At 46.3% G+C, this 14,336-nt stretch overlaps 1 protein-coding gene and 1 long non-coding RNA gene across 2 annotated transcripts in view; both read right to left on the bottom strand.

Moving 5' to 3' along the window:
* Gucy2d (guanylate cyclase 2d) overlaps positions 1-6,716 on the bottom strand; it is a 37,063-nt gene extending 30,347 nt beyond the window's left edge. The window contains exons 1-2 of the mRNA NM_001130693.3: positions 6,617-6,716; positions 2,949-3,707 (exon numbers count right to left, since the gene is read on the bottom strand). Of these exons, the coding sequence (NP_001124165.1) occupies positions 2,949-3,707; positions 6,617-6,623 (766 nt within the window). The 5' untranslated portion in view covers positions 6,624-6,716. The remainder of the gene's footprint in view (positions 1-2,948; positions 3,708-6,616) is intronic.
* A 2,641-nt stretch (positions 6,717-9,357) lies between these two features.
* Gm39053 lies at positions 9,358-13,672 on the bottom strand. Its single transcript, XR_869806.2, has 3 exons — positions 12,906-13,672; positions 10,363-10,485; positions 9,358-9,812 (listed from the first exon to the last, which is right to left on the bottom strand). It is a non-coding gene; the product is annotated as a predicted gene, 39053 (long non-coding RNA).
* Between the last annotated feature and the right edge of the window lie 664 nt (positions 13,673-14,336).

Here is a 14,336-nt window from a genome sequence, read left to right as displayed (position 1 = left end):
TGAGTCAAGCATCCCCAGAAAGGAGAGGTAGTACGTTTAGTTCCACTCATAAATACTAACCATGCCAGTTTGGGGCGGGGCTTTTGGCCAGGATCCAGGGGCCTGGGCTTGAGATTTCTGAATGAAGATTGTTGAGTTAACTGTGATAACTCATGTATCAGCTGTCAGAATCCACTACCTTGGAGTGGTGTAGGGATCAGAGCCAGTGCCCTGAGCACCTGGGATGAAGGCAGAAATACTAAAATGCAGAGAGAAATGTCACCTCAGGCTGGCTATGATCCAGGCTCACTTGAACATTGCAGATGTTTCTACTGAAATATTAGGGGTAGTAAAAAAAAGAAAATCCAACCGACCACCTAATCCTGGATGCCTAAATCCCAATTCAGAAACACAAGAAATATGAAAGATCAAGGTGATGTGACTGCCTGAAGATCATCAATTCCACAGGAATGGAACAGAGAGAACTCCAAATGGAAAGTTCAAAAGAACGAGTATAAAATGTTCAACTGAATCAAAGAGCCTACAGAGGAATTAGTGGCTGAATGAAAAGAGAACACAGATAAACAGCAAATGAAACAAGTCAATACAAGATGTCAAAGAGGATATGAAGAGAGGAATACTGGAGGAAGAGAATGGAAAAATGGCTTAGCAGATAAAGATGCTAGTCACCCAGTGATGCAGACCTATACCCTGTGCTCAGTCCCCAGAACACACATGTGTACCATAGCACGGGCAACAACATACTCACATCATATACACACACCACCACCACCACCACCATCATCATTATCATCATCATCAATTTCAAAAGAAGTACTGGAAGAAATCAAGTTCAAATATTGGAAGTGAGTAGTTAAATAATTCAAATAAAAAAATTCAGTGGAAAGTTTCAGAGCAGAATGAACCAAGCGTAAGACAGAGAATATCAGGTTTTGATGTCAAAGTACATGAATTCAAATTTTCAGGCAGTGGTGAAGATAAAAGATAGTAAGAAACTGTGAACAGAACACATGAGATCAATTCAGTGCCAATATATGAGATCTGCTCAGGGTTATCACAGGACTAGATCTGAGAGTCATGGACATAGAAAAAGGAGAATTTTGTGGCTGGAGAGATGGCTCAGCGGTTAAGAGCACTGACTGCTCTTCCAGAGGTCCTGATTTCAATTCCCAGCAACCACATGGTGGCTCACAACCATCTGTAATGGGATCTGATGCCCTCTTCTGGTGTGTCTGAAGACAGATACAGTGTACTCATATAAATAAAATAAATGAATATTTAAAAAAGAAAAAGAAAAAAGAAAAAGGAGAATTTCAAGTTAAATACATGGGAAATACATTAAAAAAGAACAGAAAATTTCCCAGTCTAGTAGGCTATTCAAATGCAAGAGGCATTTAGAATGCCAAACAGACAAGACATCCTCATGTCATATTATAGTTAGAATATAAATGTACAGAACAAAGAATGTATATTAAAAGTTACAAAGCTAAGCACAAAAGTCACATCTGGGACAGGTCTATCATAATAATAGCAATAGATTGAAATATAGTCCATAACCTCTTAGCTTTAGAATTTCTGTTGAGAAATCTGCTATTATTGAGATAGACCTGAGAACATGGATTATTATACCCAGCAAAGCTATCTTTCATATTATCGTTCTATATAAAAACAAAAGTAGAGACATTTATCACCACTGAGCTAGCACAATACACAAATGGGAAGGATAAACTTATCCATGGGGACATGAGAAAGAATAAACTACAATAGAAAAATATATAAGCAATTTAGAATTGGGAAAGGATCAAATATTACAAAAATAACAAAGTAACAGAAATGAATGCATACATTTCAATAACAATGCTGGATGCTAACAGCTTCAATTCATCAATTGAAAGGATAGATTAACAGATTAGATTTAAAACAACAAAAACAACAACACCCATCTATTTGTTGTCTATATGAAACATGCCTCACTAACAAAAACAACCTTTTGGTGAAAGGATAATAAAAGACATTCCAAGTTAATAGAACTAGAAAGCAGGTGACCCTAACAATTCTATCATCTGGCTAAATAGACTTCAAAAAGTCAGAAGAGATAAAGAAAGTCAGAATGTTTGATAAAGAAATGACCTCTGAGGAGGCTACTGCAAATCTGAATATACATGCACCAACCATTGGCACATCTGACCTTGTAAAACAGTCCACACTGGATGTAAATGCACTGATTGATCTAAACACAGTAACAGTGGACGACTAATTGGCTGCATTTTAGGACACAAAGCAACTGTTAACAAAAAAGAACCCTGAAATAATTTTATCTATTCTATCTGATAATAATGGGATAAAACCATAAATCAGTAGCAAGAGAAACTACATAAGATGGAGATTGGACAACTCAGTACTAAATAATGAATGAATCATCAAAGAATTCAGAGAGTGAATTGTTAAATTCCTAACATCAAATGAAAATACAATGTACCAGAACCTGCAGGATACAATGCAAGTAGATTTAAGAACTGCATATATACACATACACACACACACACACACACACACACACACACACACACACACACACACACACACTGTTCTATTTTATTTCATTCTCAAATCTATTTTTCCTTCTCCCCTATTTCTTTTTTATAGTGCTAGCTATGATGAGATCTTTGCAACACTCCTGGAGCTTTTATTTCATAGGCAACTCCAAGGATGGCCTAGGCTTCAACAGCAAACACTTGAACCAGAGCTTAGCATCCTGTTGATCTGCGAGACTGCTGTGTGACAAGTTCTTTGCTCTCCCTGACAAAAGAAGCCTTCAGCAAGGACAGCTTACAGGACCACTGCTGAGATACTCAGCAAGTGCTCAGCCCAGTTGATACAGACAGGGTCTCCTTGTGGCCATGTAAAGTCCAGCTGCCTACAGCAGGGAAGGGCCCTGATATACTTACTTTTCAGACCATGAACACTGTGGAGCTGCTTGCAAACCTCTGTGGCCCCCTTCTCTCCAGGTCCCAAAGAGGTCACCAGTCCGATGGGCAGCCCATGAGTCCTGAAAGCAGTGGCCAGCTGCTGGGCTGTGGTTACCCAGATGTCCTGGTGAGAGGACACAATGGCCCAGCGAGCCCAGCCAAAGTGTCTCATGACAGACAGTAGCACATCGGCCGCAGAAGGTAAAGTGGGCACTAAGTCACCTCCTCCCTCTGGAGCTTCACAGGCCCAGGAGAAGAGGGACTTGCCCCAGCCTTGGGCCAGCAGGGCTGCTGCTGAGCAGAACCCAGGATTAACAGGGCCTACAAAAGCAGCCACTATGTTCTTGTGGGCCACGAATGTGGCCAGGGCATGAGGAGTGTCACAGCCTGTGGGGAGGACCTTGAAATCCAACTGTGAGCCTGGCAGCAGTGAGGCATCCTGATTAACTTGATCTACAGCCAGCTGGGTAGCTATGCTGGGGAGGGCCTGGGCAAAGATGGGGTCACAGTCCCAGGGACCCAGCACCCCAAGGGTGAAGGTCTCTCTTGCCCATGCTAACAGGGAAAGGGAGTCAGCCCAAAGTAGGACACTCCAAAATACCACAGAGAGGACTGATATGGAAGAGACAGTCTTCAGATGACTGACAGTGAGTCTCCACGGGCCCTGGCAGGGCAGGCAGGTCTTCCAGTGTGGTGCTGTCCAGTTCTGGCCTTCAAAGTGACAGCCCTGCTGCAGACCTGAGGAAGGGTATGTATGGATAAGCCTTGTTGTCTATCAGAGTCCCAAGCATGGAGCTCAGACCGGATGTCACCTACAGGAATAACATCCAGACCTAACCTCTTGTCTCCACCCACAGGTCCCAGGCTAGCCTCTGGGTCTCTCTGAGCCTTGTTTTCTTCCTCTGAAAATATGGGCAACAAAACTGCTCAGAAGTTTTACTGTGGTGACAATATGGCGTTGTGGACAGCAATCGGCCTAATGCCATTGCTTAGGGACTCAGTGTCCTAACTCCTTAAGGAGGACCAAGCTCTCCCTGACCTGTTGCTGTTCTCCACAAGCCCAGCTCCGCCCAAAGACCCTGGCTGCTGAGCCCAAGGCTCTGGGAGCAAAGCACACATGCCAAGTGCAGCAGCTCACCTGCTACATCTGCTCACCAAGAGAACTGAATCTAAAGTGTTCACATCACCAGTGGACCCATTTCTCACATCCTTCACAGACCTGTCTGGACCAAATGGCCTCTCCACCACACTGCATAGAGGAAGAAGCTAGGGGAGCCAGCATAGCGTCAGTAGAGGATGGTATATGACCCAAGTCCATTTGGCTCCTCTCCCGCCCCAACATGACCTTCTCAACCAGAAAATTTGGACTTCCCTCCAAGTGAGTACATTTGACTCTGTCGTAAGATTCCTCTACCTGCTGGCCAGACTCTATGTCTCAAGAATCCTAGAGTTGAAGGCCCTAGCAGGCCAGCTTCAAGATAAGGCAAGGTCTGGCTTTCACTCCTGCTGTGTCTGATGTGGGCACAGAGTCCACATCCCTCGCCATTCTCCACTCTATTCTACTGTTAGAAGCTCTGGACACCACCTTTAAGCCTTTCTTGGCCTCTGCATGGAGCACCATAGCCTCTTCTCCATCCACAGAGCGTGGCTGTCTTTCTGCCCACACCATTTGTGCAATCATCTTAAGAACCCCAGCAAAGAATAAGGTGCATCCTGACCCCCAGGAAACTGCCAGGGAAATAGGGATGCAGAGCTCAGCAAAGGAAAGAGTTAGCCATGAGTTTGGGCCATAGACAGGAGGATGGATAGGAATGAGCAAGGGCAGTGAGGGCCTCCTGGAGGATGCAGAGCTCACGTCAACCCTACACTTGGAGACATAACTCAGGGGAAGGGAAGGTTTTCTTTGAATGTCATCCAAAGGGGTCTGGGTAGAGCAGCTCTTTAGAAACCATATTTGATACTGAAAGGTAGATGAGAGCCTTAGAGCCATATTAAAGTTACACTCATGATCTCCTAACTTTGGGCTAAGAACTGAGGTTCTTTGAGCCTCAGTTTCCCAGCCTGCAAAATGGAGGTGCAACTAGTTACCTGGTAGATTATGGAAACTAGATTGCCTCATCTATGGTGGGAGAATGATCTGCACGCACTAAGTGAAGCCATCCCGCCTCTTCCTCATTATCACCCCCATCTTCAGATCTTTGAGGGGAGGCAAAAGGTACAGAGAGAGCCTAGCAGGAAGGAGGCAGGAAGTTGAGTTTCAATTTCTCCTCCTGTGGAGTTTCCAACACTTTTCCCTGCTGACTGAAGCTTTCAGTACTCTTCAGGGCTGGGGAATGAAAGGCTAGTCTTCTGTTTGTCTCGGAGCCCTGTGGGCTCAGTGCCCTCTGCTGTGATACTTAGTGGTCTCCTAGCATCCAGCAGAGGTTCATGTGCCCTGGAAGTGAATCCTTCGGGGCTGTGGGATGAGCTCTTGATGTACAGAGTCCTTGTCTGTCTCCAGCTGAGAACCAGAGCATGAGTCTTCAGTGTTCTAAGTGGCAGTCACTTCCCTCACAGTCTTGTTACTGAAGTACCCCTGACTCAGACTTTGATGGAACATCTCAGAAGCTATCAAGCTTTTGCTTAACTCTCAGTTTTAGAGGAAGAAACTGATTATGGGTAGTGACTTGTCTGAGGTCTTAACGAAAAGGTGAGACCAAATCAGAGCCAGACTTAGCCACCAACTTCCCAGCCAAAGAGAAATCCCACCTCACCTCACTTGCTTTGTCTCTATATCTATATCTAATCTATATCATCTATATCTATATCTATCATGTCTATCAATTATCTATCTATCTATCTATCTATCTATCTATCTATCTATCTATCTATCTATCTATCTATCTATACCTCATAGAGGATATCAGAGCTTTAAAGATGCTGATGTCTAAGTTAACCCCTATGAGTTCAGTTGGGGACATTGAAACCCAGAGAAGAGGCTATACTTCCCCTGGTCCTGCAAAACATCCATTGAACTCCTTACCTAAGGTCCTGCTGGTCAGACTGCCACAAGAGTCCTGCAGCCAATGGCCTACAGAGGTGCACAGACATTAGCAGGGACCACCTTTTACCACAGCTCTGCCCTGATTTGTAGCACAGGGTCTGGACCCCTTTCTGTGACCTGGTTTCCCCAACCACAGAGAGCTCAGTTTGCCTCTTAAAGTCTCTAAATGTCCATTTTCACTGATGTCCCATGGGCTGGTAGAACATGGAAATAGATCTCCGTCTCTGAGATTAGCCATATTTACCTCCACCTATTGCTTCAAAGGGTGTAAGCTCCTCTGGTCTCTCTGCACTGGGCCCAGTAGGTTAATGGGCAACCCTGAAGTGGAGAGGGGATTGTATTTCTTGGATTTGGTAATGGCCTTTGGGTTTGCCACAGGTTACTTGGTTATGAGGCCATACACATGGAGTTGAAGGTTCCCTATCAGCGCCCTGGAGCTCACAGACAGAGAAGGAAGCTTTTGTCTGCACAAAGGCACCAAGCCAGAGAGAGTGACATCAGCGCAGGGGAGAAGGATGGAGAATTCTTATCAGCCTAGGGTCACCCACTTGCCCCCAGCCTGGCCCTTTTGGCTCTCTTCAGGGCATGCTCCCAGCAGACTCACCTGCCATGATGGGCTGTCAGAGTTGACACTGGATCTTTGTCAGACCGGAGGGTCGCACACCAGGGTCCTCAGAGGCGAGGCTTTCTGAGCACTCTCTGACTTGGGGCCTCCCACGTCTGTGTGGTGTCTTAGCCACTCATTGCTCCTGTTATCTGCTGGCTTCCCGAGACTCCTGCCTGGGGAGTGCTTCAGATATGGCTCGTTCCCTCCCTCTTCCCCTTAGGATTCCAGAGAAATCATCTGGAAAATTGAATCTGTTCAGACACCAGGGCTCTGGGGATCCACACGAGAGAGAAAGAAGTTAGGGTGGGAGGGAGAGGGAGGAGGTAAGAGGGTGTCTTCGGTCAGCACTGTGGACAGCTCTGGCCACTCTGGGGTGCCCAGGAGGCAGGGAGTCCAGACAAGTCACAGAGCTCAGCATTGATAAGCACCCATCAAGTGCAAAGCGCAGTTCATTCTATCCACAGTGGCACCGTTATTACGTCTTTTTAGAGATATACAAAGTCTGGCACAGAGAGGTTAGATAATTTGACCCAGGTTACAGAACCAGTAAGGGCCATGGCTAATCGCTGCTTTAGGCTTCTGTTTTCCGCACCATGATGGTCTTGCATGAGATGGCTTTTGGTGGCTAAGACCTCAGACCAGAGGGCTTGCTTATATCCCCCTTCACTACTCTCTCTGGCGGACCAGCTTTTCTTGAGGTCTCTGTTCTGCTAAGGGCTGACAGCATACTCCACCTCCCCTTGAGATGACTTTGTCACACGGAAATGTGTCTTGTTTGTTTTTGTCACCTTATTCGTTCATCTGGAACTTACTAAGACCTCATTTCCCAGGTCTCCCATGGAGTGAGTCAAAGTCACTTTCCCCCCATTGCCTCAACTATTCCTGCCATTTCCCACAAACTCACTTACCTCCTAGGTGTTGTCCTAGATAAGTGAGCCCCATTGACATGTGGAGAGAACAAAGCATTTTTCTCTTAACAGATCTTTTCTAGCAAGGATAAAGAGGGGCACAAGAGTCAACAAATAATAATTTTACTGCTGAAAAGTGACAGATGTTATAAAACGAGGTGGCGAACCTCAAGGGTACCAGATACACAATTCAGCAGAAGAGTTTTATATTATTATGCAGTCTTTAGAAAGGTAGGTATGGGGCTGGAGAGATGGCTGGGTGGTTAAAAACACTTGGCTGTTCTTCCAGAGGTCCTGAGTTCAATTCCCAGCAACCACATGGTGGCTTACAACCTTTTATAATGAGATCTGATGCCCTCTTCTGTCATGCAGGCATACATGCAAATAGAGCTCTCGTATACATAAGATACATAGAGAAATAAAAATTTTAAAAAAGGGTAGACCTGCCTGTCATAAGTTAGTTTTGGTTGTGAATTTTCTTGTAGCTCCAATAGTGCTCTGAGTGGGCTGCAGGCCCCTGCTGATGTGCTCAGAGTGCTGCTAGGGCAGAGCATAGCTGCCTCCTGGTTCTCTTTCCAGCTCTGCTCCATGCTCCAGGTGGGACCTGCCGTTTATCCAAGCCTCTCTATTAGGAAGGTCCTTGTGGAGTCTGTTCTTACTGCAGGACTGACAGTGGCCTGTGACACTTCTACCCTTACATAGCTGCTTGGAACAAAGACCACAAGATGACTTGTGGCCCAACAGGGTGACTTTCACTCAAACGCATCAACAATCATTAGGGACAGGACAGGTTTCTGCATAAGGAACAATTATATTATCATAAGGCTGCTGAAACTGCCAGGTGGGTGAAACTGAGCTGCCTTCTGGAAGGATCTGAGTTTAGTCTTTATGGGATTCACCGGGATTGTAGGACAAGGCAATTCTTGGGGCTAACATTCTGCATTCGTGCAGCCTATGGGGCACCAACACCACCTCTCTATAAAGACTGAGATCTGTCACTTGGGCTTATGTAGTAGCTCCCTTCTTGAATTGACCTGGGGTCATGAGAAGTCCGTATGGCTGGGGATAAGTCCAACCCACTTCATCAGAAGAACTGCTGGACCATGGTTCTCAACCCCTGTGGGAGTTGTATATTAAATATTTACGTTATGATTCATAACAGTAGCAAACAAAATTACAGTTATAAGGTAGCAACAAAGTAGTTTTATGGTTGGAGATCATCACAACACGAGGTACTCTATTAAAGGATCCCGACATTAGAAAGGTTGAGAACCACTGCTTTAAAGAATCACAGTACTCCAAACGCCAAGCTCAAGAGCACAGAAATGGCAACAAGTGTGCTTTCTTTAGCGCACTCTATCCTTACTCCTGGCCCATTGCTCGGACTACGAGGAGACACATTTGGCCCCGAGACTGCATCCTATCATGCAGGATGTTGTCCCAACTGCCCCTGTCACAACCCTCTGAACTCCCTTTCTCTGTCAGGTGCTCTTGGGTAACAGAGGAGGTGAAGCCAGTTAACTCCTGTTTCCCTGCTCCTGCAGTATAATGCCTCCTTCAATCATGGACAACGTCGGACGCCGGTAAAAGATGGGATGGTCTGTACGACTATAACCACGGTTTCAGCAAAAGCACCGAGGGTGAGAAAAACAGATGTATGTGCAGTTCAGCTTCTCTTCTGAGAGGGAGAGATCTGATAGAGTCAGCCCATCTCCAGGTAGCTGGCTGATACCCTCCCCTTTACAGGAACCGTTGCTCAGCAGCGACCTCTGCTGTTAGCAGCTTGAATACACAGCGATGCACAGTCATAATCTAAGTCCATGGGTCAAGTGCGAGTGTAGGCTACATTATGACTGTCAAGGCTACTTCCACCTATTGATGGAACCCTAGGGTGTGGGAGAAACAGCTGGCTGACAGCCATGGGTCATCTTGTATAACTAAGTGCTAAGGACATGCATGTGTATATATATATATACAGACACACACACACAACAATTATAATAACTTGTATTAGATTGCATGCTATCTGGCGCCTCAGATCTGTTTCTTCAGTAGCTCATCAGGAGCCTTCCTACAACAGCCAAAGTAATGAAGTGGATTAAGAGCAGAGAAGCTTTTTCGGAGGCCGTGGATGCTGCAGGAGATAACCCTGCAGTGTTGGACTTCCCGGGCGCAAGCTGTGGGCCTTGTAGAATGACCAACTTCCTCTTATTCTTCTCTAAACCAAATTCCAAGGTGCTGTTCCTTGATGTAGATGCGGATGACTGCTGGGACAGTGCTGCAAACTGTGAAGTCAAATGCATGCTGAGCTTCCACGTCTCAGAAAAGGGGTCAAAAGGCAGATGAAGTTTTCTGGAGCTAACAAAGAAAAGCTTGAAGCCACTGTTAATAAATTTGCCCAGTCATGCCCTGAAAAAGCAAAACAGCCACCAGCTGCTTAAAACTTATCATTTTTTATTTTCTGAAAAGAAAATGAAGTATGGAAATTTATATCCAACTGTCATTTATTTAGAAATGACAATAAAATATCAATTCCACTCTTTAAAACATTAAATTTAAAAATTAAATTAAAATTAAATTTAATTGAGAAACAATGCTCAAGGTAGACTCTGGTCTGCACCCCCCCCCAGATGCACCCACACCTATAGCCCCACCCCACAAACACACACACACACACACACACACACACACACACACACACACACACAGAAAAAGGGAAGAAAATAGTCTGGAAGGAAGGGAGGGAGGAAGGGAGGAAGAACATCCCAGCATGGCGTTAGGCCATCTGGGCCCTGAGGGACAGCTTCTGAATTGTTGTCTCACCCTTGCACTTACCACTGTGACAGCTAGGATTCTGGCTACCTCCCTAGCACCAGGTCCAATTAGCAAAATGGCACCAATATAATCTGCTGCCATGATACTGTGGGCTATCCAGCTGATCCAAGGTCCCCTTGAGCCCTGTTATGACAGAGAACCGGAACGCTGGATAACTCTGGAGACCAAACAATAGAGACCTCTGTTGTTCAGCACAGCACCTCTAATGTTCTTCCAGAGAGGATCAGGAGGGGAGAGATTTGCTAGGACAAGAGCCACAGAGCAGGCGTCAGGGACTGTGTTGACTAGGACCAGTACAGACAGGTGAGATGGAAGCTTTCTTTGATATCACCTCAGACTGCATTGGCGACAGCCACCTTTGTCCTCCAGGACCCCTCTAGCCTTTTCCTCAGTTAAAATGCAAGCATGGGGTGCTAGAGAGATGGATCAGGGGTTAAAAACACTTGTTATGCTTCCAGAGGACTCAAGTTCGGTTCCCAGAATCCATGCTAGGCTGATCACCACAGCCTTCCATAGCCAGATCCAGGGCATCTAACTCCCTCTTCTAGTCTCCATGAACACCTGCATATGCATGCCATGTATACATGAACACACACGTAAGAAATAAAAAAATTAATTTGCAAAGGAAATGCAAGTTGTTAGGGGTGTGATAGGAATGACTGTCCCCGTGTCTGTCGTTCACTTCAGGGTGTGGGGATCTAGCACTGCTGGGGCTCTGCTCTCTGGGCAGGGGGCAGAGGGGTGAGTTATTTCAAAGCTTCTGCCTTATAACTTGTCTCCTAGAGCCCCTCATCCCCAGGTCAGAGAGGCCAGATGGTGAGCTGGCTTCTTGCATGCATACCCACTTTCATCTGCCCATTCTCGAGCTGGGCAAATAACCACCACTAGGAAGGCTCAGGCAAGACTGCCCTGCTTGCACCTTCTAGCCGCCAGCACTCAGAGTCTGTGTCTAGCCACCTTCCCTCCTCTATGGAGGAAGATCAATAGCATCCACTTACCTCAAAGGGACTTAGTGTCCTCCCTCACTCTGTCCCCATGAGGTTTTGAGGCTGCGAGTGGCAGTCTGGGAACTGTGTAGGAAGAGGGCGCCCACACTGTGGTGACTACAGAGAGCTTTTGGCTTCTATCTCTTTCTCCCCGGAGATGATATAGAGATCACCACAAGGGGACAAAATGGGGACCCCACCCCCACCCCCAGAGCCCTTAATCTGGTGCCTACTGACAGCACAACTTCTTATCCACAGTTGCTCCCTCTCAACAGCCTTGCCATAGAATGCTGGGTCAGACCGCAGGGCCAGGTTTCTGGAAGCCCCTGTGATGAGACCACCTGAGCAGGTGGGGTTCAAGATGGCCACAAGCATAAGCTAATAGATCCCAAATCCCTCAAGATCAAGGGATAAATAGAGGTAAAATGGAAACCACTACCAGGGGAGAAACTCATCTCATAAATGCCTTTGGGAAACCCCAAGAATGGACTCAAAGGTCCAGTCAGAGCCCAATGGTAAACTTAAAAATCACTAATTTTGAGGTCCCTGCAAGTGGGCAGTGCATTCTTAGCTCCCCACTAACTTTGCTGTGGAAAACAACTGCTTTCACTGAGAACACCAACTCTTCTTGCAGATGTCTGAAGGATGACTGGCCAGGTGAAAGGCTTGGCATCTCTGTCTTCCTAGTGTGTTTGCCCCTTTTGCTACCTTGCCCTGGGAGCCAGATTCTACTTGACCATGCACATAGAAACACATTTCTCATTTACAATGCTCTGCTCATGAATGATCCCATGGAGTTCACTTGGCCGAATGCCCTCTGGAGCTGGAACATGCTCTACCCCACCTTGCTGTTTCTTTAGTAGTCCAAACACTGGAAGTCTTTCTTCCTATCATAGAGCCAAGACTAAACTCTAAGGCCAGGGCATCCTTGGGAGATGGTGATGCCATCAGCAGAAGCAACTCAGCGGCTCCTGAGTTAATAGAAGCACCCCACTAGCTTGCCAACCTTAAGGCCACAGAACAAAAACTATCCTTTGAAACTATACCCAGTTTAGCTCACTGCAACAGATCAGTAGAATGCTTGCCCCTCCTTTCCTTCAGTGGGCAATCTGGTTACTCCTTCAATCAGTGCCACCTCGCTTCTTTCTACTCACAAGGTCAAGTCCTATTAAACTCATGACTATCCTTTTTTTAAAAAAATGATTTTATTTTTGGAGTGTTTGAACCCAGGACCTTGCATATACCAGGCAAGTATGCTATCACCCAGCTGAGCACCTGAGCCACTTTGTCTGACCTGTGACCTTTGTGTTTGTTATACCTCTATTAGTCCTGAGTGAATACATCCCACCTGTGGTGTCAGGGACACTGAAATGAGTTAAGAATCTCCACAGATCCCAGAAACACTTCCACAATTATTCTGCACCCATGGCTCATGCTGATAATTGTGTTTCCCCCCCTCCCTCCTTTGCATCTGATGGGAAAAGGCTCTTTCTTCCTTATCTAGACTCCCAGGCTCCCGTTACCCACACTGATATCAAAGAGCATCTATTACATCACCTCCACAGTCCACTCTGGCTCCTAGAGGTCTTCAGCAAGAGCGGGGGAGGGGCACCCTGTGCGTGAATTCCTCTTTGCTCCGGTGGAGGGAGTGTCCTCTGCTCTCCTAGGAGGCTAGCAGGTGCCATAGACTTCATCTGCTTCAGTGAGTCTGCTTCTCTCGACCTCCAGATGTTTCCCTCCCCCTATTCCAAAGAGGTGCTGACATTTCTTTTTTATGAGCGAGGCCACTGTTGAATCCAAACTCCAAGCTCATCCACCCAACAGATGACCAAGGAAAAATATTAGATCCTGAAACCAGGTGGGTCCCACATCAGTGAATTAGGCCCAGTCTAACCTTAGCGTTTTACTCTTGATCTAAACTTCTGAGGATTGGCGTGGACTTTCACTGCATGTGAAGCTGGGCACCGAGAGCATTTCACTTGACCCTCATTGTCCATAAAACTGCTTCCCAGGGGTTCTTCAGGCTCTGCTGGGGTGGACTCTTGCTTGTGGTCTGAAAGCAGTGAGTTGGTGTGAGCCTGCTCTGGGAGGAGCCACGGGAGTGCTCAGAAAGGCCTTGCTAGCAAAGGACTACTTCAGGGCAACTTGGAGTTTAAGAATTCTTGGACCCATCTCTGGTCTTCTAAATGCCTTCCCCCGCCTGAAGTGTGTCTTGGGATCCCATCCTTGCCCCTCCTTTAGGGTAGAAGAGGGAACAACTGCAATGTTATCATCACACCCTGAGTTCAGGCCTCCATTACACCTCACCTGTCCCCACAGGGCCTGAGGGACTCCATTTAAGTGTCATGGATGCCATCCATCGGTCACATGCCTTCAATTGTGTGATCATAATTTACACCCTTTATTTCCTACCTACAGATACGCATCACATAGCAGTCAATGGCAGACTGCATAAGTGAGTGTGCATGGTGTGGTCTAAGCATGTATCATTATGCCATCTAGGTTTGTGTGCATAGACCCTGATGGTCACACAACAACCCAAGTTGCAATATGCTCTTCAGACTGCACCCCTGTTAAAGAACACACAACTTTAAGTGTATCCTCTTGGGCTGTAATGACCCAGGTCCCTCCACCATCTTTACATTCATTATCATTGTCACAGGGGCTTAGTGCCAGAGCCCTGTGACACCTAAGTCTATGTATTGTCCCACACTACCACCTAGGACAGGTTGCTTGTTCCCTGTCTCCCTCAGTGAAAAGACTATTCCAGGATTGCACAGAACAGGAGACTATTTGTATACTTCACGATTTGACTGGTTGTTTAGTTATTTCATGACTCCAGGAATGGGATCCAGGCCATCTGCTTAGGCAAATGCTTTGCCACAGGATTTTAGCTCTACTTCCAACAACTCAACATCATTGTCTTCTTGGGCCGGTCATTTCCTAGGATCGCCACAGAAACTGTATGGTTAAACTGGGGCAACTTCA

This window comes from Mus musculus, chromosome 7 (genome assembly GCF_000001635.26).
Source record: "Mus musculus strain C57BL/6J chromosome 7, GRCm38.p6 C57BL/6J".
Lineage (NCBI taxonomy): Eukaryota > Metazoa > Chordata > Mammalia > Rodentia > Muridae > Mus > Mus musculus.
This window is presented reverse-complemented; position numbering and strand designations above follow the sequence as displayed.